At 35.4% G+C, this 26671-nt stretch overlaps 3 protein-coding genes across 6 annotated transcripts; 2 read left to right on the forward strand and 1 right to left on the reverse strand.

Annotated features, from left to right (window-relative positions):
- The first annotated feature begins 268 nt into the window (after positions 1 to 268).
- Positions 269 to 7859, forward strand: LOC125242550 (molybdenum cofactor sulfurase). Its single transcript, XM_048151308.1, has 7 exons — positions 269 to 493; positions 579 to 689; positions 1033 to 1843; positions 2738 to 3032; positions 4503 to 5121; positions 5419 to 5846; positions 6205 to 7859. Exons 2-7 carry the CDS (start codon positions 611 to 613, stop codon positions 6424 to 6426), a joined length of 2454 nt encoding a protein of 817 aa, XP_048007265.1. The 5' UTR covers positions 269 to 493; positions 579 to 610; the 3' UTR covers positions 6427 to 7859.
- A 320-nt stretch (positions 7860 to 8179) lies between these two features.
- Positions 8180 to 9460, reverse strand: LOC125242554 (migration and invasion enhancer 1). Of its 4 annotated transcripts, none has more exons than XM_048151313.1 (4): positions 9407 to 9460; positions 9131 to 9214; positions 8942 to 9039; positions 8180 to 8445 (listed from the first exon to the last, which is right to left on the reverse strand). In XM_048151313.1, the coding sequence occupies exons 2-4, from the start codon at positions 9196 to 9198 to the stop codon at positions 8282 to 8284; spliced, it is 330 nt and encodes a 109-aa protein (XP_048007270.1). In that variant the 5' UTR covers positions 9199 to 9214; positions 9407 to 9460; the 3' UTR covers positions 8180 to 8281. The 4 variants fall into 4 exon arrangements, with proteins under 4 accessions (XP_048007270.1, XP_048007273.1, XP_048007274.1 ...); XM_048151316.1 differs by having other exon boundaries at positions 9443 to 9454; XM_048151317.1 differs by having other exon boundaries at positions 9430 to 9454.
- A 3639-nt stretch (positions 9461 to 13099) lies between these two features.
- Positions 13100 to 19137, forward strand: LOC125242553 (ras-related protein Rab-27A). The gene is made up of 5 exons (XM_048151312.1): positions 13100 to 13402; positions 13621 to 13688; positions 14696 to 14810; positions 15645 to 15841; positions 17767 to 19137. Exons 1-5 carry the CDS (start codon positions 13259 to 13261, stop codon positions 17870 to 17872), a joined length of 630 nt encoding a protein of 209 aa, XP_048007269.1. The 5' UTR covers positions 13100 to 13258; the 3' UTR covers positions 17873 to 19137.
- The last annotated feature ends 7534 nt before the right edge of the window (positions 19138 to 26671 follow it).

A 26671-nucleotide genomic window follows, 5' to 3' on the forward strand; every position in this document is an offset into this window, starting at 1 on the left:
CTCGCTACGTAAAGTAACAATAGAAAGTGCGAACGTGCGTTCCGTGAGAACGCGCGCCACCCCTGACTAGGCCGCGAACTCGCGGCCGCCAGCATGTACTTGTAGCGCGGCGATAGAATCGCGGAGTGAGCCGCCCCTTATATTGCGAACTTGAGTGCTCGCGTGGTAGGTAGGCCCGACCACGGAAGTATGGCCCGACAAATTCTCGGTGCTGTTTTCGCTAAGTTACATATTTATCTGTCAACATCGAGTCATTTGATAATGGTCCTTATGTCATAAATAGAAGAATCATTTCGAAATACTGACCAACATAACGTCACGGAAAGGACAGTGATGTAATGTCAAACGCGCTTACTTAAACGTGCCCGTATATCATATGATAATAGATAATTTTGTGTTATTAATGTTTGCTACAAATACAAGGCTGCAGAACAACAAGAAATCATATGTAATGGTTTCATCAGTTAATCCGCAGCCGCAGCAGCTGTTGATCGTATGTTTCGTCGGTTTAAATATTAATAAAAGAAAAAAAAAGTAGTAAGTGAATGTGATGTTAAGGTGACTTTATTTTGTTACAGAACCCTTTAATCAATGCCATAATACTGCCAAGATGACGACGACGACGTTAAGCAAAGTATTTACTTACGATCAAATGCAAAACATTTGTGGAGAGTTCACGCGATTAAAAGGTAAGTTGCGCACATGCGAATATATGACATCTTTCTTGTTATTATAATTCAAAAGAGTACAAAAACGAAAATATAAGTGGGACTGCTTGGAATGGACATTTATAATTTTAACCCCTAATACCCCTATTAAAGCTGCCCACCCTACAAAAGTAATTTACAGTCATAGTTGAATTGTTGATTTTAGAAAAAAAAAAATCATTTGAATTAATAAAATAAAAAAAAAACATTATCTAATTTCTTATCAGGCAATATGTATTGGGACTGCTTATTTGTCTCATTCACTTGTGTAAATAAGTAATGTTTGTCTCTGTACTTACACTATTTATTATTATGCTAATTTCAGAGAGATGCTACCTAGACAATGCCGGGGCTGCTTTGTTCCCAGAAAGCCTTCTGCGTCACATAAATGATGACTTACAAAATAATATGTACATGAATACACATACGGACAACTATACAGCAGACTGCGTAGAACAAGTGAGATGTATGGTTTTGAGACATTTTAACACTGATCCTTCAGAATACACTTGTGTGTTTACTTCTGGCGCCACCCAGTCACTCAAGTTAACCGCAGAGTCCTTCCAATTTGCTAGTGATGACAATAATAACTGCGGTACATTTGTATATCTCCAAGAAAATCATACATCTGTTCTCGGACTCAGAGAAATAGCAAAGAGTAAAAACACAGATGTAGTCCATATTTCACATGAAAGCTTCTTAGAAGCATTGAACACTCCAAAACATCATTGGAAGAAACACAATAAAAATCAGGGCAATACTCTCCTGGCATACCCGGCACAGAGTAATTTTAATGGATACAAATACCCTATAGACTGCATTGACAATATAAAAAAAGGCTGCCTCAATCAGTGCTTAAAGAAACAACTGTGCACATTAAATAATAACTGGTATGTGCTACTTGATACTGCAGCGTATGTGCCAACAAATAAATTAGATTTGTCTAGCATTCAGCCTGATTATTTGTGCATATCTTTTTACAAAATATTTGGCTACCCAACTGGGCTAGGTGCGCTGTTGATAAAGAATAGTAGTGCAAATGTTTTGAATGATAAACAATACTTTGGTGGAGGCACAGTGGATATTGTGTTGAGTACTGAAGATTTCCATATGAAAAGGACAGTCCTGCATGAAAGGTATGTCAATAATGCATTGTTTGATTGAAAATGTTAAAACTATCTGAGAGGAATTATTTTAACAATTCCTCTCAGATTATTTTTAGATTATTGACCTTCACATGAAATAGGCTAGTAAATAATAGTTATTTGTTATACAAGGGGGCAAAGTTGTATTTTAACGCCGAGTGTGGAATTGAAAAACGAGCAAGTCAAAGGATTCTATAGTTGAACCACGAGCGAAGCGAGTAAATAGAATCCTGAACTTGCGAGTTTTTTAACACACGAAAAATACATTTGCACCCGAGTGTAACACAAAACTTTTCTCCTCACTATAGCGAGGAAACTACAACGCAAAAAGTGCGTTAATCACTGCTTCCAGTAGTTCCACAGGTGGTAAATCATCTTTATTACTAGATTCACCTACTTTTATCAATTTTAAAGCAGTTAATTTGACTTTATTCAAGGTCAAATTACTTTACCCACTAGTGGATAAAATGCGTTTTTACCCGCTGGTATTAAAGGACAAAACACGTGTTTCCGAGCTAGTGAGGGGAAAAGTCATTTTGCTACCTGCAGGGTAAGTATATGATAGACTACGAGATTGACTGTCCTTGTCTTACTGTACTTAGACTACTTAGTAAGAGTGGGACGGGCACTCATGTGCTAGTATTTCTAAATTGGCTATATATGGACCACTTGAACATGAACAACTGCAGACCTTATTACCTGGCAACAGCAAAGTTGCTGCTACTACATATTTCAGAGTGTTGCTTCACAGAATCTAAAATGCACTTGTGAGGGAATACCCTTAATGTTACAATGTATTTTTTTTCTAATTCAATATATTTATTTTATGTGTATAATTATATGTATAATTATAAATAACTAATTTGTTCCTGTATATTTTTACAGATTTGAAGATGGCACACTAAACTTCTTATCAATAATAGCCTTGAAACATTGTTTTGATACAATGCAGAATTTAATACCAAAAGTAATAAATAATGACATAATGGATTCCATAACATATCACACATTTGCTTTGGCCCAAGACCTGTTTGAGCAACTGAGGAATCTGAAGCATCCAAATGGCGCGCCGGCATCCGTCTTGTACATGGATGACCAGTTTACTGATGTAAGGAAACAAGGAGCTATTGTAACATTCAACCTATTGAGAGAGGACGGGACATTCATTGGATATGCAGAGGTGAGACCCTATTCAAAATATTAACTGTTAATGGTATGTCGGAAAGGTAAATAAGAAATATTTATATTCTGAAGTTTGGTATCGGCGTGCATAGTGGGAATCTAGGAATCACGCGTACTACGCAAAAAGTGTCAAATAACAGCAGTGTCAAATAAACAGCAGCATATTATATAAGAGTATTTCGTGAAATTCGCACTGTTTCCTATAAGTATTTTGACTTGTCCTCTGCAATGTTTCTGCACTCACCCTGTCGCTCGCACTCCCCCGCGCCGCCGCCCGCCCCCGGCCGGAGCCCCGCGGCCCGCTATATCCCTTAAAGGCTACCTAACAATGCTGTAAGAGCTATATCGTATGCGTGGGTGCGCGGGGCGCCGGCCGGGGGCGGGCATCTTTTATGTAGGGTTTTAACGATCTATGCACGACACGGTAAATGACGAATAACAACACGGGAGTAGAAAAAGTCACATACAGGTCGAACGCGATTAATTAACATTATTTTTACCTTTTTTCCCAACGTTTCGGCCAGGTTGCACTGGCCGTGGTCGCGGAAGACTGACGTCCCAGCAAAATGTCACCGGAGATGTAAACAACACAAAACTACCCGATATTAATTTATATAAATGTTCGGGGTAGACAAATAATTATAATCTACCCGCTTTTAGTTAATGTTTATTTCCCACCATGTTTATTTTAAAGGTAAAAATAATGTTAATTAATCGCGTTCGACCTGTATGTGACTTTAAATATATGTTTAATGATTTCTTATCAAGTGCTAAAATATAAAGTTTCATGGTTTTATCTTTTAAAATTAAGAAATCCCATACAAACTTTCAACCTCTTTTTCAACCCCTTCATCCCTTTTTTTCGAAATAAAAAGTAGCCTATGTTCTGTCTCAGGGTCTAAAGATTGTCTGTTCCAAATTTCATCAAAATCGGCTGCGTGGTTTAAGCGGGAAAGCGTAACAGCCAGACAGACAGACAGAGTTACTTTCGCATTTATAATATTAGTATGGATTGTGAACGTTATGTATTTGTCAATAAGGTTTACTATAAGTCTGTTAACAAGGTAGTACGTTGTAGCTGTGGGATGAAAAGTTGTTCTGAAATGTATAAATAAATAAATAATACGACATACTTACACAGATTGACTACAAGTGCGTGTCATGGCTTTCCGATATCCCTTAACGCCTACCTTGTGGCATGTGGTCGTGAACCTATCAGAATTCACGAATATCTATATTGACCTATAGGTGGGCACATTTGCTTTTTTTAAATTATAAACTGGCCAGTGATTGACCTTAGTTGCACCTGACGGAAAGTGACGACAGCGCCGGAGTTGTAGCTTACTGGTTCAGTAGTAGCCTATTCACTCTTGACTTGAACACACCGATTGTATTCGGCCGGGAATACAGATCATATCTGATTCTGCTGGTGGTCAACGTTTTTAACATGCATTCTTATATTTTTCAGTTCCAACATATGGCAGAGCTTTTCAACATAAACGTGAGAACTGGCTGTTTCTGCAACTCGGGCGCCTGCCAACGCCACTTAAAAGCGTCCAACAAAGACTTGAAAGACATGTTCAAAGCCGGCCACAAATGCGGGGACCAAGTAGATTTACATCAGGGCAAACCTACTGGAGCTATTCGAGTTTCCTTCGCGTACTACAACACGTATAATGACGTTGACACACTAGTTCTCATGATATGCCGTTGCTACCTCAAAAATATATACAGAAAACCAAAGCGTTTCGGCCCTAACAACATTTTAACCGTAAATAATACGCAATATGAAGAAGACACTTTGAAAATTCCCATTGAACTTTTAGAAACTAGTGATGTGCCTGACTCTCCTGAATTGGAGTCTAAAATAAAGTTAGTAGAAATGAATATATTCCCCGTTAAATCCTGTGGTGCATTCAAAGTAACAAGCAATTGGAAATTGGGTCCAAAAGGATTCGAATATGACAGAGAATGGATGGTTGTGAAAGACAATGGAGTTTGCTTGACACAGAAACAGAATATGCTGATGTGCTTGATAAAACCAGTAATAGACTTGAAGAAGAAATTGTTGATATTGAATTTTAAAGGTAAGTCTTAGTTTAACATCTTTCTCGGTAGTAGGTTTTTTTTATTCTACATTATCGTTTCTAGCTGAAAGCATTTGACTTTCCATTTAATCCTCTCAGCACACCTATTCATACAATTTTAGTTTGACAGTATCTCAATGTCTATATACATAAGATACTTTCGGTCGGAGAAAAGACGGGTAGTCTGTCTTGCAGGCGAGATGCTATCAATACACTCTTGTGATAGGCCTTCTTACAGTTACCCTGAAAATAATAACATGGCTGACTTAGCTGACGGTATTTTAATTTCTGTTTCAGGCAAGGATCCCATCTCTATACCTCTATACCCCACATCAGACAGCAAACTAAAAGAATCCAAGATCTGCAGCTCCAAAGTCTGCACAGACGTCGTCCAAGGCATAGACTGTGGGGACAAAGTAGCCGACTGGATATCAGAAGCTCTGGAAGTCTCTTACTTACGACTAGTGAGACAATCAAATGATAGGAAACTTAAAAAGAAAGGGGAATCGGAAACTAAGTTACTCTCTCTAAGCAACCAAGCTCAATTCCTTCTTATAAATAAAGCAACAGTTAGATGGTTAAAGGGAAAAATTGACGATCCGTTTTTCACTGATGATGTGGATCATTTGACTGATCGGTTTAGAGGGAATTTGATCATAGATATGGATGAAGAGCTAGTTGAGAGAGAGTGGCAGCGAGTGTTTATTGGGAAACAGGAATTTAAGGTAAGAATTTTTTGTAGGTATTGGATCAACAAAAAGTCAAGGGAAAAACGACTCCGTATTCAATTGCGGTCGTGATTTGATAACTTCAATGATGTCTCATGCGACCTTCTTTAGAAACTTTTAGAGAGCTTGTGAGAGAAATGTTGAAAAGGTGCAATCCCAAAACAGAGATCATCTTCATCGCCGCTGATGACAGGCATCTTTCTCTATCCTATCCGTCTCATGAAGCCTCGATCGGAGTAAAAACATAAGCATGCATAAAACTTGTGAATTGTGGTATTCGTTGTAGGGGGGCCGAAGAAGTGCAATTACCAGTTTATACACACAGCAGTTTTTTAATTAAATACTTTTGTTATAGGTGGAAGGACAATGCAACCGCTGCCAAATGGTCTGTATAGACCAGTCAACCGGCGAAAAGACTGTGGAGCCCCTTAGAACAATCTCAGAACAATTTAGCGGGAAACTGCGATTCGGAATCTATTTAACGTATATTGGTGCAGCTGACGGGTCTATAGAAAGCATACTGAAAACTAAATCACCTGTCAAACCAATCATTAATGATGATAATATAAGCAGGTGAAATAACTATGAAATTACATGGAGAACTTAGAAATACTAAATTTATAAATGATTGTGTGGTGTACACTTTAGTTCACTGGTGATAAAAATATCTGGTCTCCACTAGAAACTGTAGAGCACTGAAAACAGGTCACACGAATATTATACGAAGTGACCTACTTTTGTTGCACTATAGTATTTTTATTGAATTTAAGTATGTAGTTAGATTTTTATAGTAGCTATGGGAATTCAATATAGCCATTAAGCACTGTGTACTAGTTGGCTTCCAATATTTCTAGTGGTTACCAAAATTTGCTTAAAGTTGTATGTTGCCACTGTGTTAGTAACATGTTGCCAGTTGTCCAGATGGCCCGTAACCGTATTTAGTATGAATATGTTTATATAAATAGTAGAAAGTCACAGTTGACAGTGCATAATGGCTCATAGTAGGCATAGTAATTAATTAGTTTTAACTTTAACTGAAATATATTAATTAATTGTTACATTGTTGCACCTCATAGAAATAATAGTATTTTTTATTATTAGAATTTATAGTAACCTATAAAAGAGGGATAAAACACAAAGCCTGTCCTATAAATATTTTTCAGTACAGATGGTCGTTTTTTTACGCACTAGTGCGAGAAGTGGTTCATACTATAACAGGTCGAAACTTCGGAAGCTCATCTGTACTGAAAAACGTCGTACGATACTCGTGCGAAAAGGAAATTCGTAACTCGTGTCGATTTAAAACACTCCCTTCGGTCGTGTTTTAATTTATCGCCACTCGTTTCGAACTTCCTTTTTTTACGCACTTGTATCGTAATGTACTAATCTATCATAGTAGGTAAAGAGCATTTGATAAGACTGTATGTATTATTGTTTTGCACATATATTGTACAAGTCGAGTAGCTATCGTTATTTTGGTCTTTCTATTTCATAATAAGTAATACAAAAATATTGTATTGTAGATAGTCAAATGGGATATATTATTTTTTATATTCATAAATAAAATTAATTTTCCTTGAAGTTACATTTTACCGCTTTGCAGAAAAGAGTATGGGACTACATTTTTTTAACATAGCAACACATAACTGTTCTCATTGAAGTGTCAAAATAGTTGCCACATGCAAAACGATTTACATAGACGGTGGCGCCCCTATCATTTTTTATTCTCTTTTTGCCAGGCTGTAAGTCACCATTGCCATAGAGGAATAAGTAAGGGAAGAGTGGTAACTCCATACATCAGTAAATGCGGGTAAATTGTATAGGCATAGTTAAGTGAATTATCAGTACCACTACTCGATACTAGATGGCAACTGTGTCTCATCTGCCAAGAATTTAATATTAGAACAATTTACAACTTATATTACAAGCAGAAGGAATTGAAAACAGAATACTGATTAATACTACTGTAATATTAGCTAAAAAATTGGTGAGCATTAGACTTTTCGTTCATCGCGACATCTATTGACAAGTAGCAGTACTGATAAATTACGCTAGTTGACGCGTGATTGTCGCTAGACGTCACTTAACTATGCCTATACAAATAACCTAACGCATTTACTGTATGGAGTTAAACTTTTTTACAACTCTTCCATTACTTATTTCTCTATGCCATTTTGCTTTGGAAAATTTTCAGTGTATGTATTTTTTTACAGGGTCAAATATAAGTTCCTATGTATTTCATAAAGTATTACTTATTAAATATTTGGACTGCCATTACTATGCATGGATTTTTGGATAATACATAGCAAAATGAAAATCATTCCCAAATTTGAACTTGCCTTATAATTATATCAGATGCATTTAAGACTAGTTTGTTACAGGGATTTTCAAAGTCATAGCTAAATATACATTATGTATTTTATAAATAAATGTTATGATATTACACAGTTGATTGGTTGTTGTCCTTTTATCTCCCTGGGTGCGTTTCCATTTGATACATCGGTCACTACTTGAGAAACTTCATTGTAATCAGGTAAAGCCATAGTTTGGAGTTTAGAATAGACCAATTTATCATTTATCACTACCTCAAAACTACCTGGAAAATAGGAAAAGTACTTTAACATACATTTAAAACGCTGTGCTCATGAGAATCTGTTCATGGAATACATTTCTATTACCTTTCCCAAATGTCAAAATCTGGTCTGAATTTTGTTTACCCAGTTATTCAAGTTAAGCAACTCACTTTGCAGCGTGAATGTATTTTCAGCACTTGTATCTTAATGTACTATTATAACATTAACATTCGATTTTGGAAATAAAATCCCTAAGGACAGAAAGAATAAATTTTATTTTAGAAAAACTATAAACATAGTGAAATGAGTAGTAAATTAGTGTTGTCAGAAAGTGTGCGTTGTGCCTGGAGATAATCCATACTAATATTATAAATGGGAAAGTGTGTGTGTCTGTTTGTTTGTCCGTCTTTCACGGCAAAACGGAGCGACGAATTGACGTGATTTTTTTAGGTGGAGATAGTTGAAGGGATGGAGAGAGAAACGCTAGTGATTACATAAATATGTGGTTTAAATACAAACCTTGTCGTCCTCGTTTGCAAGACACTGTAGCATTTGGAGTACTTTTTCGAATAGTCTGAGCGAGTGCGAGGCAGTGTCCTCCATAATCGCAGACACCGCTGAAATAAAACAAGCATTTATTTAAATATATATTTCGTTGCTTTTTGGTGCTATGTTGATTAGTGAAAATTATAGTAATAAATTGAATACCAATATTCTACGTTGACATCAACACTACATGCAGTATTCGGAGATTCCTTCTTTGATAATTCTGTCATTATTGCAACGCTTTATCTAAAAACAACAAAGAATTTAAATTAAAGTGGTGTAATGATAATAACCAAAACAAACTTCAAAAAATCAAATGACTTTATCAACTATACACATTCTGAATCAATCCAACTTTGTTGAAGTCAGCCAAACTTGGACTTTAGAAAGTTATGTAGAGATGTCCAACAATACTATTTATAAAAACATATGACTTACAAAATAATAAAATAAAGTTTTACACTGTAAATATACAATTTGTAATTTATTTCCAACGAAAGCTTTGATAAACTTAAGTTACTTTACTGTCGTTACTGAATGCAATCAATGCAATCATGTTGCAGTAAACTGTCAAGTTGACACTTAAAGCATGAAGAATAGAGGTAATCAGTAATCAGTAATCAGTAATTTATTGCAAATTCATAGGTACATAAAGTTATTACAGTATTTATTTTGTGAACATCTATGAACCCTGTAAGGGCACTGCAAATTTGTATCCTTATTGCTAGCTTACTATCTAAATTCTAATTAGTAAACTTATTAGTCTTATTACTAGATATATCTTTATTTATAACTATATAAGTTACAGTAATATTTATGAGATCTCTTTTAAATTTAATGTAGTTTAACTTTCAAAAAACTCTTGCATATTATAAAAGGTGTTTTCTAATAAATATTTAGTTAGTTTTTTGGTGAATACTTTGTCCAATTTTTCATTTTTTATTTCTATGGGAAGTTTATTGTAGATCTTAATGCACATAATATATGGACTGGAGCTATGGATGTTTAAATTTGAAAATGGGACGGGAATATTATTTCTAGGGCGTAGATGTGAGATGCTCGGATCTTTTGGTACTGGAAACAAATTATTATTTTTCCTTTTAAATTTACATATTTCGAGTATGTATAGAGAGGTCAGTGTTAGTATGTTAAGTTTGAGGAAATGGGGTCTGCAGCTATCTGTTTGTTTTAAATTGGTTAGGATTTTTATGCATCTCTTTTGTAAGATAAAAAGATCGTGAATGCTTGTGCTGTTGCCCCACAAAACTATGCCGTATCGGAGCCAGGAGTGCGCAAAAGCATAGTATGCAGATAAAGCAGTTTTAAAATCTGCATGTTTTTTTACTTCTCTCAGAGCGTATGTAAAAGAGGACAGTTTAGATGTAATCTTTTGGATATGGAGTTTCCAGTTTACGTTTGTGTCTATTTCAAGGCCCAGCAGATAAGAGGAATTTACACAGTACAGGATTTGATTATTGTATTCATAGTTGATGGTTAAGCTACGTTTTTGGTGCGGCTTAAATTGCATAATTTTTGTTTTTCCTATGTTTAATTCAAGGTTATGGAAATTTAACCAATCAACGACTTTAATGAGGGTGTCGTCCAAAAGCGTCTCTAAATTTTTTTCATGTGCAGAGTATGGAAAAACTATGGAAATGTCATCTGCGAATAGGATACTGCTATGGTTTATTACTTTGGGAAGATCGTTGATGTAAATTAGGAATAAGAGGCACCCGAGCACACTGCCTTGTGGGATAGATCCTGACATAATTACGGGTTTTGATTTTACTTGCTCTATCATCTTATTTTTTTGATTATGGTATTCTATTTGGACGTGTTGTTTGCGTTTTGATAAATATGATTTAAACCATGTATGAGCTATACCCCTTACTCCTATATTGTACAGTTTGTCTAAAAGAATCTTATAATTTACTTTGTCGTAGGCTTTGCTTAAGTCTAATAAGATCCCGATTGCGTAGTTTTTATTGTCTATGATGTTGAGTATTTCTTGGATATATTTATATAGAGCTAAAGTGGTAGATCTGTTCTTACGGAATCCATTTTGATTTTCATTTAAAATGTTGAATTTCTCGCAGAACGAGTAAAGCCTATGTGACATTGTTGTCTCTAGCACTTTAGCAAAAGTCGGTAATAGGGCTATTGGTCGATAATGAGAAGGATTGCTGGTGTCTCCTTTTTTGTGGATAGGTTTTATGACGGATATTTTAAGAAGGTCTGGTACAATACCTGTACTTATGGATTGGTTTATAATATAAGTTAAAGGGATGGTCAGCTCTTTTGCGCATTGTTTGATAAGGCTCGGTGGCAGTTCATCATAACCATAGCTATTTTTATTTTTTAAGTTAAATAATATTTTATATATTTCACTTTCGCTAACGGGGCGTATGTAAAATGAATTTGTAGTTGAATTAATTGGAGGGTAACTGTGAGATGTTTGGATTTGATTGTAAGGCTGGGAGGGTAGTTGATTACTCTGAGATGCAAAATAGTTATTAAATGAATTTGCGACAGTTTTTGGATCATCAGTGAGTTTACTTGAAACCGTTAGTGATAGGTTTTCATATTTTTTGATTGGTAATTTATTCGTGTTTTCTTTTATAACTTGCCACATGCCTTTTATTTTGTTTTCAGAGTTTGATATTTTCTTTATGTTTTGGAGTTTCTTTGAGATTCGTATAGATTTTTTTAGGATTTTTTCGTATCTTTTGTAATAATCTTTAAGAACTTCGTTGTCGGTTTTAGAGACTAATACTTTGAGTAGGAGTATCTTTATGTTTAAGAAGTGCACATATAATGCTTTAGGTGGCGCTGCAATCGGAGGTGCGTAAGGGTTACAATCTCTAGCCTTCTCGGTAGTAACCCCGCCTACGACGCAAGAGGTCCCGGGTCAATGCCTATTAACTTCCTTAGAAATACATGACCCCTTGCAATGCGCATGTAGTGATTGGTTTTTAACATAGTGATCCCAGGAATAAAATATTCAATATTTCTCCCAATTGTTATGGTGGTAGCACTTAGTCTTACTAATATCTAATACATACATACATACAATCACGCCTGTATCCCATAAAGGGGTAGGCAGAGCACATGAAACTATCTAAAGCTTCAGTGCCACTCTTGGCAAATAAGGGGTTAAAAGAAAACGAAACTGTGACATTGCAGTGACAGGTTGCCAGCCTCTCGCCTACGCCACAATTTAACCTAATAATATATTGATTTAAACTAACACGATCTTCACTCATATTATTAAATTAAAACGGGACTTAATCGCGTAAAACTTACGTTTTATATTTAACCCGACGTTTCGGACATGACATTACGTCCGTGGTCACGGGTAGACTGGCTGGGAGTTGTATCAACATCTTCTAGCTGTACGAGTTTTTCGAACTACCCGCACTTGCTAGAGTCAGGACCACAGGACAAAATAAAACTTATGCAAAAATAAAGGATATATCATTCGCAAGATTTACAACATTACCTAAGATGAGCAAACAATGTAAAAGGGCTTAAGTTATCCCTTAAAAACATTTATATAAATAAAACAATAACTAAACACAAGTAAAACAGACAAAAAAAAGACCGATGTCCAGGATCGAAACTGATATCATCTGCACACGAAGCCAGCGTACTACCACGGGGCTACGTCTCTACTTGCTCATCTTTACGAAATTAGTCTACAGTTTTAATAACGTCTAACGTCCTTGAGGGACACCTCTTATGCGCTCTTAGCGGAGAGATTTGTAACTTGTAACTTCGATTTTCAGCCCTCAACCGGTCATTTTTGCGACTATTCTACTTCGACAGATTTTCCTCCTTACCTCTATTCTTCATGGGCTGTCGTCCACTAGGCTCGTCGAGTCGAATCTCATTAATTCGTCTTCTACATATTTTACTATTAAATTGCCTCCATTGGCAACGAGTGGAATCGAATTCACCGTTTATAATAAACGTGTACGTGGGAGGAGCATTTTCGCGATTTGATTCGGCTAGCCATTAGTGTGCGGTTGTAAACAACCGAATGTCGCGGTCTGGTACGGTAAGCTGTGGATGATATTATAGAAAGTACAATACAACTGTCAATACTGTCATTATGACAGTTTTTGCAACGAAATTGGGTGTGTTGTGTTTTTAAGTTTTTTAGTTTTTACAATTTCGCTGAATTTAAAACGTACAAATTCTCCCGTAATTTGGTAACAAATATTATGAATCAAATTTAGTGGCGCATATAAAGCCTGTATTTTACATTTGGTACCGGAAATTGATTCAATTATGGATTACGATTATCTTATAAAACTACTGTGCGTTGGCGATTCAGGAGTTGGAAAAACTAGTTTTCTGTATAAATATACTGACGGTGTTTTTCACACTCAGTTTATCTCCACAGTTGGTATAGATTTTCGAGAAAAGTCCGTGGTAAGTGTTACTTTCATGATTCACTTTCGCGGTTAAAGAGTTATAAAAATACAAACAGAAAAATCAATATTTTGCATTTATAATATTAGCTGGAATAACGATTAATTCGTTACATGTAACAGGAAATACATTGTGAACTCCTACATTTCAGTATTTTGATCAAAACAGTGATTAGATATTGTAAATGTAAATGCTGAAATTACCTGTTGATATTACAGATTTATCAACAGAATGGAAGGCAACACAGAATACATTTACAACTATGGGACACCGCAGGACAAGAGAGGTATGTGAGATTATAATAAGAACTTAACAAAATTTAGTCACACAGTGGCCATAAATTCTGTTTTTTTTTTTTTTCATTTACATCTGCTTACCCCTGCATGGATGTTAGTTTGTCATAAATAGTAAATGTTGTGTCATTTTCATTAAAAAAAAATTACAAGAATTGTTTTCATCAGCTGTATTGAATTTACCCAGTATTTAGGTCATGACTATCATAATGCCATAATGCACAGGCTTTAGCTTCTGTTTTAGTATCATTCTGAATACCCGAGTGATTAAACTAACTGTAGAAATATGATCATAAACTTTGTCCACATACAGAAGAATGTTTATGGCATTTTTGTACAGTGACAGACATTTAGTTTTACTTTGGGCTTAAATAAAGTAAATTATAAGTGAGTTAAGAATGAGTGTCATTTGGTGGTTCTCCAGTGATTTGGTAACAGACAACAGTGTATAGCCTGCCTTATTAATTCTTCTTGTTCACTCATTTTCCATTGTCCGCATTTATAAGCTATCTGGTGTGTAGCATGTTCAAAAAATAACACAGTGATTTGGTAAGTACTTTATTTAACATAATAATTCATTTCCATCAACAATACATCCATAATGTTTGTTAATATCAATATTATAGTTTATCTATATTTTGCATCAACATAATTAGAGTTAATGTGCTAGTTTCCACTCAGTGCTAGTTTGTATGTCTATATATCCTCGTCCTGCCCAATGTGATTTATAAAGGACATATTCCAATTTTTGGAAATTATCAATTATCTTTATAAATGTGTTATCTAAATCGGGATGCAAAGGAAGATTTACCCTATTTATTTAGTAATGTGGTTTAAATTTCAATGGCTCAAACTGTATATGGTGGGCAGGTCGAGGCTATACAAAAATGATATCTACAAATTTAATTATTTTTTATTCTGTGTGTGCACACAAACTAGGACAAAGATCCTAATTTGTGTGATAACTCAACATTCAATTATTTGTAACAATCACTTTCAGATTCCGGAGCCTAACAACAGCCTTTTACCGAGATGCAATGGGTTTCCTGCTTCTCTTTGATTTGACTAATGAGGCCTCTTTTCTTGAGGTCAGGAACTGGATTGAGCAGTTGAAGGTAAAGTTCATAGAATGATATGGGTTTTTCATATAGATGATATGTTTCAGCTCTGAGAGCCTATCATGCTAGTGTGATATAGCCTATTGCGGTAGTGCATCCTTTTCGCATTTAGAGATGGTGTGATAAGGGCGCACCAATGTGATACGCCTGCTAGGTCCACTGGTTAGCCGACACCAAAGAGGATCAAGTATTGTAGAGAGTTACTGTCAAAGTAAAATATGTAATCACAGTGCGTAGACTGCATCTCTCGACACAAGCTTAAAACTTATAAACCTCAGTTTTGATAATTTGGCCCATATTCTTAGCTTGGTATGTGTTAAAATGTCAAATATTAATATAAGCGCCATCTAGTCGAGCGTCCCCCCAAGGTTGAACGCCATCTAGGCTACCATACCTATTTCTATAATATGGTTCTGAGGTACGTTTTTTCCTTAGACTGTAGCTGTCTATACGGAGTTACATATGTCTTTGGCTGACGCCAATACCATGCAACAACATCTTCTTTGATGTTATTGCATAGATATAAGTTACATAAGGCTTATTTCTTTTATATTTCTATGTTTAAATCCCCATTGACATGTGTGACGAGATCCTAAATCTCAACATTGAATAGATTAAATTAAAGAAACCGAAAAATAATCGAAATAAGAATACATACTTATATACATAGAAAACATCCATGACTCAGGAACAAATATCTGTGTTCATCACACAAATAAATGCCCTTACCGGGATTCGAACCCAGGACCGCGGCTCAGCAGGCAGGGTCACTAGCGACTGAGCCAGACCGGTCGTCAACAACAAATATTAATAATATTTGTCCATTTCCAGACACACAGTTTGAGCGACGACCCAGACATCGTCCTCTGCGGGCACAAATGCGATCTCCAAGAGAAACGCCTGGTCAACCAGAACAGAGCAAGAGAGTTCGCCAAGAACTACAACTTGCCTTATTTAGAGACCAGCGCTAAGTCCGGGCAGAACATAGATCGGGCCATTGAGATACTGCTAGACAAAGTTATGATTAGGTGAGTGCAACATTTATTCAATTCAATTCAATTCAATAATTTTATTTCGGAAAAAATCAGCATCCTGAACCCATTGTTATACTGGATACGCAGGGCACTGAGGGCCTTTTTAGTATAATTTGTCCACAGGCTACACGTGTAAAAGGATTGGCAAAATGCTTTAAATAGCGTTATTTTGACATTCCCATTACACCGCGCAAACCTGCGGGACAGCATATTACAACGTACCGCCAATGCCCTGCGTTCCCTCTCTATATCTGTGTCGTCCTGAAGAGTATCAGTCACCCAGTGTCCGAGATACTTAAAACGCGTCACCCTTTTAAGAGCGGTACCACACAGGCTGACTGGTGGTAGTTCATCAAAGGCCTTGTTGCCTGCTTTAAAAACTAGTAGCTCGCTCTTACTTGTGTTGTATCTCAGACCATGTGCGACTGCATACTCCTCACAGATCTCCAAAAGCTTCACTAGCGCACTGACTGACGGACACAGCAGCACCATATCGTCCGCATAACTAATGTTGTTCACCGTGGTTCCACCTACTGAACATCCGATATTAGAGGTCCAAGAAGCAAGCAATCACTGGAGGATTTATCCTAAAACATTTTATTTAGGGCCGGTTTTTCAGTCGCCAGATAAATATATCTACCAGATAAAGTTATCACTATCCTTTTTTTTTTTTTTTTTTTGCTTTGGCTTTTACTCCCTGCCAATTTGCACAGGGTGAATTTGCCAATGTCAGTGTTGGCTTGGTGTTACCGTAGCGTTGACTTTCACACGTGAGGAGAATGTTCGGTATTTTTTTTTTTTATGAAGGATGTGAAGGGATAACCTAACTATCCTTTTCATCACATGTATAAATGACAATGACAGCTAACATTTATCTGACAGATATTATTTATCTGGCGATTGAAAAACCAGCCCTTAGCTACGTGTCTGGACTCTGGGAGTACCTACGGTACGCACGACCGTGTGCCAACACGAGCCAAGCGAAGGACAAACATTCTACTGACTAGAAGCAGCTGATCCATACAAGCCGATTCCCACAGGCTTGCCTAAAATTGATTACTAGTAAAGTACCTAATGTAAAGGTAGGTTTCTTTTTGCTCAGTGTTGCCTAGCAGAAATTTTCACCAGCCACCACTGCTACCTACTTGAACCAACCTTTTTCCAAAGTGTTATCATGTTTTTTAATTATATTAGATCAAGTATATTTTTAGGAAGGATAGATATTAACCAATTTCTAAGAACAGTTTATGAATTTTCGAAATGACTCAGCAAGTCAGCAGCGCAATCTGGAAAAGTAATATTTTGATAAGATAATTAATAATGAATGTCCTTCGTTTTGAACACACTGTTGCTGTTAGGAAAGTGACCATTATTAAACAGACAAGTGTTTGGTAAATAATAAATAAAATATTACATATGTAGCTACTTATTTACAACTTTTACTTGATCCTTTTATTTTTAACCCCCCACGCACAAAACGACGGGGTGTTATAAGTTTGACATGTCTGTCCGTCTCTCTGTCTGTCTGTTTGTCTGTCTGTCTGTGTGTGTGTCTGTCTGTGGCATCGTAGCTCCCGAACGGATGAACCGATTTAGATTTAGTTTTTTTTGTCTGAAAGCTGAGTTAGTCGCGTGTTCTTAGCCATGTTTCATGAAAATCGGTCCACTATGTCGCGGTCGGGGGTTTTTTCAAAATTTTGATTTTGTGGTTAGGTTATTGATGAATTCCGTTATTCACATAAGTACATAATCGTCTTCCAGCTGTTAAAAACAAGTTGTTTTTGCCATAGAATAATTATAGGACTGCGACCGTGTACGGTTGTAAGAACTTCTTGAATTTTGAGCCTCATTCTTATCTAACCAGCGGTAATCTTTGTCGTTTCAATGAGGTTTATATTGTATGCAATTGTATATTTCAGAATGGAGTCGTCAGTGGAGTACGCTATGCTGTGTGCGTCAGGGCGGCGGCGGCAGTCCCTGCAGAGATTGCAGGCCAAGCAGGAAAGCAAGCCTTGCTCCTGCTAGACTTAAGGTGGGTTCACTGCGACGCACACTGTGGAAGCTAGGTACTAGAATGTTGCACAAAGCTTGGTAGACGTGTAAGGGCAGTCGCACATTCAACGCGATTTCACAAGAGATACCCATGAGATTTAGTGAAATACCTACAGGTTACGCGTTACTTATGGATAAGCAATCGTAAGACCAATCAAGACGTTTAAAAGAAGGTAAATGGCTAAATAATTCCGAAGCTTCATCCGAACTTCTTCGGATTTATTCACGTTCAGTCAAGTGCAAAAATACGTATCGATTTTATCCGCTCAAAAATATGTACCGAGACCTTATTCCGCCGACATAAAGTGCTATGGGACATATTTTTGATAAGTTGTACGCACCCATATTTTTACACTTGACTGTTCATTTATGTTGAAGTCAAGGAAAAAGATACCTTACACAGTTGCTTAACTTCTTTGATGGACAAAGTTACGCTGTCCCAATTTTTAATGAGTTCAGTTTCTATATGCGTAATTTGGATTCGTTTGAATGTGTGATGGGCCAAATATAAAAAAAAATCCCCTTAAAAGTCAATGTAGTTTACCTGTGCGTCGCAGTGGACTTTCAGATTTATTATCTGTGATTTTATACATTCCTAATATTTCATAATCATTTTGGTCCTAAGTGCCAAAGACACCATTATCGTAAACAATTAAGTTTCTAAATTTTAAATAAGAAACCTATTTTTAGTTTAGTTATAAACAATATTGGGTCTAACAGTGAGAGAGACTGATTTTGATTTTATAGTACAAAAAAATAACGATATCTTGGCAGGTTAATACGGGCATAGCCAGGGAAAACACTTGAATATGGTACTACAGCTATGGTTGAATAAAGCATTGAAGTTTTACTCGGTCTTTATGAATAACACTAAACTAGAAACGATCAAGAGTTTGCCTTCTGAACTAATAACACCCATTTCTTTTTGTTTAATTAAAGCCAGTCCACCAACCTGCCAATTCATCGCTGCGTATGAAACGCAACTATCACTGTCGCACTGATATCACTCATATGGAAAAGTGAGAGATACAAAATGTTTCGAGTGATTCTAGACGCAGGAATATATGTAGTATTATCAGTAATGTACTGGATTAAAAAATAGGTACACCCGGCGATAATGATTGCACATCGGTTTTTCGTCTTCGTGGAGCGTTGTCTCTTTCTTGCCAATTGCGTAAAATTGATGTTACTTGCGCAGTTTTTTAAGACAAATTATTAGTCTTAGCAAGGCAAGTAAATTATATGTTATTATTCATTATATTTCAAAGAACATAGCCGTACTCGATACACGATTTAATGAAATCGGCTCGATAGAAAAAAATTGCAAAGATTGGTCTCGAGTTCGTCATTAAACGGTTGTGTCGTTCAATTATTCACTTAGTTGTCTTTAGTTAATATTATAATAACAAATATATACATATCTAAAATACTAACGAAACATTTTGCACAAATAATGCATCTTTCTATTTAATTTTAATATTTTTCCGCACTTTTCGTACCTATCCGCCCTCTTTTAGTGACATCGCGCTCTCACTTACTCCCATACGATTAGACAGTGTACGCTAGCGTCAAGGCCATTGGGTGCTGTCAGCGTCTTAATTGTCTCTTTCCAAAGACCGATGTGCATTCTTTATCGCCGTTTACTGTATCAAATAGGTTACATCTATCTAAAAGTTCAATTATTTACTTAACCTCAATAGGATAATGCTATTTAAAAATACCCATATTTTACCCTAGATAACATATTTGGTTGGAGCATTTGTAACGGCGCCTACCCGGGTTTTCGTAAATCAAATTATATCTAGTCAACTTGTTAAATACCTACCGGAGAAATATTTTTGTTGCACAAAGTGTTTTTATGTCACCAAATAATGCACTATATTTAGTTTTGTGTGCATCAAATTGGATACATAATGTATTATAAATTATAATTTAGTATACATAAGTGAAGAGATCTCTAAACTCTTTGTATTTTAATAAAGTTAGTAATTTAAGAATACTTTTTCGATATACATACATACATACATACAATCACGCCTGTGTCCCATGATGGGGTAGGCAGAGCACATGAAACTATTCAAGTTTCAGTGCCACTCTTGGCAAATAAGGGGTTGAAAGAAAACGAAACTGTGACATTACAGTGACAGGTTGCCAGCCTCTCGCCTACGCCACAATTTAACCCGTATCTCACAGTCGCCTTCTGCGACACACACGGGAAGAAAAGGGGTGGTGAAATTCTTAACCCGTCACCACACGGGCTTTTTCGATATATAGTAATATATATACGACCAAATTATCCCAAAATTTTCAGGCCTATGTATGGGTCCATAACTGAATTATGAATATTTATATAACATCATATTTTACTTATACTGTAGTAGTACCTAAGCAAAGTAAGTATTCATTATTAATCCATACTAATATTATAAATGGGAAAGTGTGTGTGTCTGTTTGTTTGTCCGTCTTTTACGGCAAACTGGAGCGACGAATTGACGTGATTTTGTAAGTGGAGATAGTTGAAGGAATGGAGAGTGACATAGGCTACTTTTTGTCTCTTTCTAACGCGAGCGAAGCCGCGGGCAAAAGCTAGTTCAAACATATATGTGACACTGTTTGAGTTGCAGGCGTCCATAGGTTACGGTGACCGCTTTACATCAGGCGGGCCGTATGCTTGTTTGCCACCGACGTAGTATTAAAAAAAAACATATTTTTCTGTATTATTTAATATAATAATTCATGAGTATTTACTGACTTAAACAAGGTTAAACACTTATGAATTAAGGGTAAATTAAAAATAAATATAAGTAATGTACTTATCAATACCCATATCATGACTAGAGATGGGCGGCGGGAAAATACCCGGGGTAGATATCGGGTATTTACCGGGTATTTACCCAATCTACCCGATATTTACCTTTTCTACCCTAATGGGTGGGTATAAATAAATATTGTTATAAAATGGGTCATAAATTGAATTTAATCGTGAAAAAATGTTTTCTTGGTATTGTATAATATATTTATATTTTATTAATATAGTTCTATAAACATATATCGAAGTATTTGTATTGAATAAGGAATTTGTTAAATATCATTGACATGCTTGTGTGTTAGTTACCTCCTCCTCCTAAACGGCTGAACCGATGGGGATTAAATTTTGTGTGCTTATTATAGTTCCTCTCAAGTAACAATTTCTGGCCCCGTAGCCGAATGGCATTTCTCCGACGCCAAACGAAAGCGATACGCCGCTGGCTCTGTCGCGCCAATACGCAAGCGCGATAGAGATAGATATCTACTAGCGCTTCGTTTCGTATGCGTTTCGTGAGCGATTGTGCCATTCGGCTAGCCACCCTGGTCCTATAGTGGTCGAGGACATCAAATTAAATCACACTAAATGGTCCTATAAATAGTCTATATTGGTACTGTAGAGCCGATTTGGCGCAATTATGCAGCCATTTAGTGATATAATAGGCCTATAGCAGTATCATCCGTGACGTTTAAGGTCTATAATGGTGATGTAATGATGACTATTGTGCTAATTTGTTGACATAGAGGACACAGTAACGCTATTATAGTATCAATTTATGCTATAGTAGCATTTGAGATTCCGTTATACAGGTTATTTTGTTCTATAATAGCAGTTGCCGTCCCTTTTAATGCGAAATTTCTAAAATAATTTAATGTGTGTAATATTTAACAAAAACCGGCCAAGAGCGTGTCGGGCCACGCTCAGTGTAGGGTTCCGTAGTTTTCCGTATTTTTCTCAAAAACCACTGAACCTATCGAGTTCAAAACAATTTTACTAGAAAGTATTTATAAAGGTCTACTTTTGTGATTTTTTTTAAATATTTTTTAAACATATGGTTCAAAAGTTAGAGGGGGGGGACGCACTTTTATTCCTTTAGGAGCGATTATTTCCGAAAATATTAATATTATCAAAAAACGATCTTAGCAAACCCTTATTAATTTTTTAATACCTATCCTATTATATATCACACGTTGGGGTTGGAATGAAAAAAAATATCAGCCCCCACTTTACATGTAGGGGGGGTACCCTAATAAAACATTTTTTTCCATTTTTTATTTTTGCACTTTGTTGGCGTGATTGATATACATATTGGTACCAAATTTCAGCTTTCTAGTGCTAACGGTTACTGAGATTATCCGCGGACGGACGGACGGACGGACGGACGGACGGACGGACGGACGGACGGACGGACGGACGGACGGACAGACGGACAGACAGACATGGCGAAACTATAAGGGTTCCTAGTTGACTACGGAACCCTAAAAACTGTTCTAAACGAGGAACTTAACGAAAAGTGGCGTGTGAACTTGTGAAGTTTAGTGTCAATTAACATAATTTGGATTTCGTATACTTCCATCATTACTGCAAAAAGGTATGCGATGGAAATTTTACCGTTAAAAGAATATTAGTTTAATGGAGTATTTTAAATGCGCCCTCGATTTATACATGTTTTGAATAAAATAAATAAATATAATTTAATACAATAAAATTATTGGCACCATAGTTTCTACTATGGATCCAAGAAGTAAAACATACGCTTTTATAGTTCGACTATATCACTTATCATACGCATTCACTGCCATAAGCCCGCCACCGTGGATTCAATTAGGGTTGCATGAGAATTTAACTATGATCCAGTTTAACTTATAAGTTCTTTCTATAGAAAACAATACTTGTTTTCAATGTTTTACTATAGAAAGATCTTTTAAACAGTATTAATAAATGTTTTTTTTCTTTTTAGTATGACAAATCTAAACTACAATTGGTCGCTATGTGTATTTTTAAAGTTAATTTCTAGAAAAACACTCTACGGAACCAGATACCGCATTTTTGGCCTGATTTCATAATTACGATGTATAAACACCATAAAGCAGCCTTTTAAGTTCAAAATTGTCATTTAAAAGTAATCGTTTTCTACTCTTATATATCTGATTTGGTTTATAAAACATATAGTAAACTCAGCTATAACGCTATTGTGTTTTAAAAGAGATACCGAAACCATTATTCAACAGGTCTGTGATATTTAAAGAGTCATTGTGGCGTATACGGCGATGAGATATAAAAGGCATTAGAAAAGGACTATAACCTTTTCAAAGCTATATAAACGTATGCTTAAAACTTCATTATACAGCAAAATAGCTATATAATGGTATTCATATCACTACTATACAGTGTTAAATACTATAGCAGTGTTTTCCAAAGCCACTATATCCCAAAATAGTGGTATAGTTTTTAAATTTGTTAAAACACAACTACTAAAAATACTATAAGCGGCTTGTTGGTAACCTTAATAGCGCAAATTGATAGCATAACAGTGATTCCTAACACTATTATACAATAATATTGTTCTTATTTGATCCTGTTATAGACCAGGCCTATAGCGGCTCTATAAAATGGTGATATAAACGTTTACATCACTTCCTAATAACACCTTTTAGCTGTATAACACAACAACTATAGCGGCTTGTCGGGAACCTTAATAGCGCAAATTGATTGCATAACAGTGATTTCTAACACCATTATACAGTAATATTGTTCTATAATAGTCATATTTGATCCTGTTATAGACCAGGCCTATAGCGGCTCTATAAAATGGTGATATAAACGTTTACATCACTTCCTATAATAACACCTTTTAGCGGTACTAGCTTATAGAGCTAAAAGGTGTTACTGGAGGCTTTTATACGACAGGCGGTCACGCCGAAAACCTTTATACGACATCTATAGTAGCTTTTAGCGTCGAAAACCAAAATTATAGCACTAAAATGTTACTTTCTGTTTGTTTGGTAAAGCCTACTATCTAGCCGAAGTCCATTATCTAGCCGAAGTCACATAGAAGGCATTATTACAGTCCGAATTCAAAGCAAGTGTTAATTAAAATCACACATGGACGTGGCGCTTGTTTAGCTAAGTACAAACTAAAGTATAAGTATCCCATAAATAAAAATAAAAAAAAGTAACTGACCGGTCAAGTGACTTATTGCACCCTTTCAATACGGATGCACCTACCTGGCGTTTTGCAAAGCTGTGACCTCATTGGCTAATGAATTTGAATTTGTCTGTCCACCGTGTTTAAGTTAAGTAAGTTATTTGAATACTTAGTGGGCCTAAAACATCTGGGGAATACAACTTTTTAATTGAATGTGGTAAATTACACATGATATATGGAATATTTGGAATCTCTGTTAACATTTTAATATTAGTTAGTCAAATAAATATATTTATTTTAGTAGAAAAATATATTTCAGTCATGTAAATTAAGAATAATCTTTAATTTCATAGATTATTTTTTATACCCGCTCATTTGGGTAGATACGGGTAAATACCGGGTAGATTGGGTAGATATGGGTATTTTCCCGGTATTTACCCGTCAGCGCCCATCTCTAATCATGACAGTGAGTTTAGTCACTTTTTTCTAAAGGAATTTACTATTGTAAAGAGACTAGTTATCTTACCGCAGGAGAGTTTACAAAATAGACAGATGGAGTGTGTGAGAGAATTAACGAATATTATTGAAATTAATAATATTTAAACCATTTTAAAATTAGGAGGCAACAGGAGTGAAAATGAAAAATGGAAAGGAGGCCCCCTTTCCATTTGGAAATTTTAGTTAAATATTGTCCTTATACATTGTGTGCTAAGGACAACTAAGGTGAAAGATATTACAAAAAATCTTTTAAATCCGAGTACTTAATCGGAACGAAATTTGAGATTCTGAATAATGAAATATTCTGTGTCGGACAGTTTAGTTTTTTTGCCCAAATGTTATCAATTTAGCATCACACTTTTTTATGGCATAATAAATTAGGCGGTTTTGGAAGTTTTTGAAAGGCTCTTACGCCTTTACAAATAATTAAATAAAAATATCAAAAAAAACCGGCCAAGAGCGTGTCGGGCCACGCTCAGTGTAGGGTTCCGTAGTTTTCCGTATTTTTCTCAAAAACTACTGAACCTATCAAGTTCAAAACAATTTTCCTAGAAAGTCTTTATAAAGTTCTACTTTTGTGATTTTTTTCATATTTTTTAAACATATGGTTCAAAAGTTAGAGGGTGGGGGGACGCACTTTTTTTTCCTTTACGAGCGATTATTTCCGAAACTATTTATATTATCAAAAATAAACGATGTTATTAAACCCGTATTAATTTTTAAATACCTATCCAACAATATATCACACGTTGGGGTTGGAATGAAAAAAGATATCAGCCCCCACTTTACTTGTAGGGGGGGTACCCTAATAAAACATTTTTTTCCATTTTTTATTTTTGCACTTTGCTGGCGTGATTGATATACATATTGGTACCAAATTTCAGCTTTCTAGTGCTAACGGTTACTGAGATTATTAGGTGTCTAGTTAACTACGGAACCCTAAAAAAGCAAAACAGTCGGATACAGATGAAAATATGATATGATAATCTGTGTTGAAAAAGCTCATGGCATTTAAAAATCAGGAAGGAAATAGTCGAGAGCGTTTGTATGGAGAATTGACCTCTCCTGTTGTCTTTAAAATTAAACTGCGAATATGGAATGCACATTGAATGGAACATTGCGTGACCTTCTGTTGCCGATATGTAGATACCTAATTTAAAGAGTTTATTCTATCCTAGTCATTTGAATAAAATTTTGTAAAGTTTTTGTCTCTGTACAGTTAGTTAGTACACACAAAAACTTTATTTTACAGTATTTTGACTGATCTCAAGTATTTCTACAATTATAAAAAAAAAAAATTCTTATTACCATTAGATATTGATATGATAAATATGTTTTTTATGAATGTAATTAAATCACTTATTAATCTTTTAAAGTAAATAAGGTTAAGGTAAAATTGTTTTGAGCTTTAAGCTTGTGTAATGTTTTATTGAGCTGGTATTGCATGTTAACATGTTTATTAAAATGCGCCATAGATAGGCAACCAATTAAATAAGAAAAACTTGATTACTTAATATTTTTTGCTTAAACAATTAATATTTTATACCTGATGGGCACAAATTAAAATATAAGAAGCGTCTAGCGAATGTATTCCGAAAATAAAAAAAAATGGTCCAAAATAAAGGTCGAAGACATTATTCTCATCCGATAAATTCTAGTCCAGATAAAGAATTCTAGTTTCCACTAAGTCATACAAGTCAAAAAAATCTTACTAAAGCCTAACATAATGGGACGGACCGATATTTTTGTTAGGATAAGTTTCTGATTAAAACGAGCTCAAAAACACCAGAATTTATTATAATCATAGAGGTATTCTATACTTTTTGAATGTCCAAGTACGTAATTTCTCTTGGAGAAAAATAAACATCTTTGCTCATTTTATAAAACTGCAAGTTATATTTCTGTTTATACATATTATATATTGTATATCTGTATTATATATCTTAATATAATATATTGATGAAAGAGGGAATGTTGATGGAACTGCCATGAGCCATTATTATATTTGTTGAAAATCACGCGCAATTTTTTATGCACGCCTAATGGATTTGTATTGCTTATATTTATATGAATTGTATGTACCGATTAAAAATTCAATTGAAATGAGATTTGTTTTTTTTTCATACTTGCATTTACCTTCCCCCTATTGTATAAGATTTCTAAGTTCCTCTTTTTGGCACATGACAGCACCCGTAGAAAGTAAACGCGCATTACTAACTGAAATTTTAAATAATGATATTTTTTCTCAAGTATATACTTAAAAAAAATATTTCGCTTTCTTTACAATTAGTTATTAAAATTAGTAATTTTTGTGGTCGTG

This window comes from Leguminivora glycinivorella, chromosome 3, assembly GCF_023078275.1.
Source record: "Leguminivora glycinivorella isolate SPB_JAAS2020 chromosome 3, LegGlyc_1.1, whole genome shotgun sequence".
NCBI classification, from domain to species: domain Eukaryota; kingdom Metazoa; phylum Arthropoda; class Insecta; order Lepidoptera; family Tortricidae; genus Leguminivora; species Leguminivora glycinivorella.

Bases quoted from the DNA above. Each gene is read 5' to 3' on its own strand.
- LOC125242550 (XM_048151308.1), top strand. From the start codon at position 611: ATGACGACGACGACGTTAAGCAAAGTATTTACTTACGATCAAATGCAA. The intron at 3,033-4,502 runs GTGAGACCCTAT...TATATTTTTCAG, and splicing joins CATTCATTGGATATGCAGAG to TTCCAACATATGGCAGAGCT. The intron at 5,122-5,418 runs GTAAGTCTTAGT...TTTCTGTTTCAG, and splicing joins GTTGATATTGAATTTTAAAG to GCAAGGATCCCATCTCTATA.
- LOC125242554 (XM_048151313.1), bottom strand. From the start codon at position 9,198: ATGACAGAATTATCAAAGAAGGAATCTCCGAATACTGCATGTAGTGTT. The intron at 9,040-9,130 runs GTATTCAATTTA...GTTTTATTTCAG, and splicing joins GATGTCAACGTAGAATATTG to CGGTGTCTGCGATTATGGAG. The intron at 8,446-8,941 runs GTTTGTATTTAA...CCTATTTTCCAG, and splicing joins TTGCAAACGAGGACGACAAG to GTAGTTTTGAGGTAGTGATA.
- LOC125242553 (XM_048151312.1), top strand. From the start codon at position 13,259: ATGGATTACGATTATCTTATAAAACTACTGTGCGTTGGCGATTCAGGA. The intron at 14,811-15,644 runs GTAAAGTTCATA...GTCCATTTCCAG, and splicing joins ACTGGATTGAGCAGTTGAAG to ACACACAGTTTGAGCGACGA. The intron at 15,842-17,766 runs GTGAGTGCAACA...TGTATATTTCAG, and splicing joins CTAGACAAAGTTATGATTAG to AATGGAGTCGTCAGTGGAGT.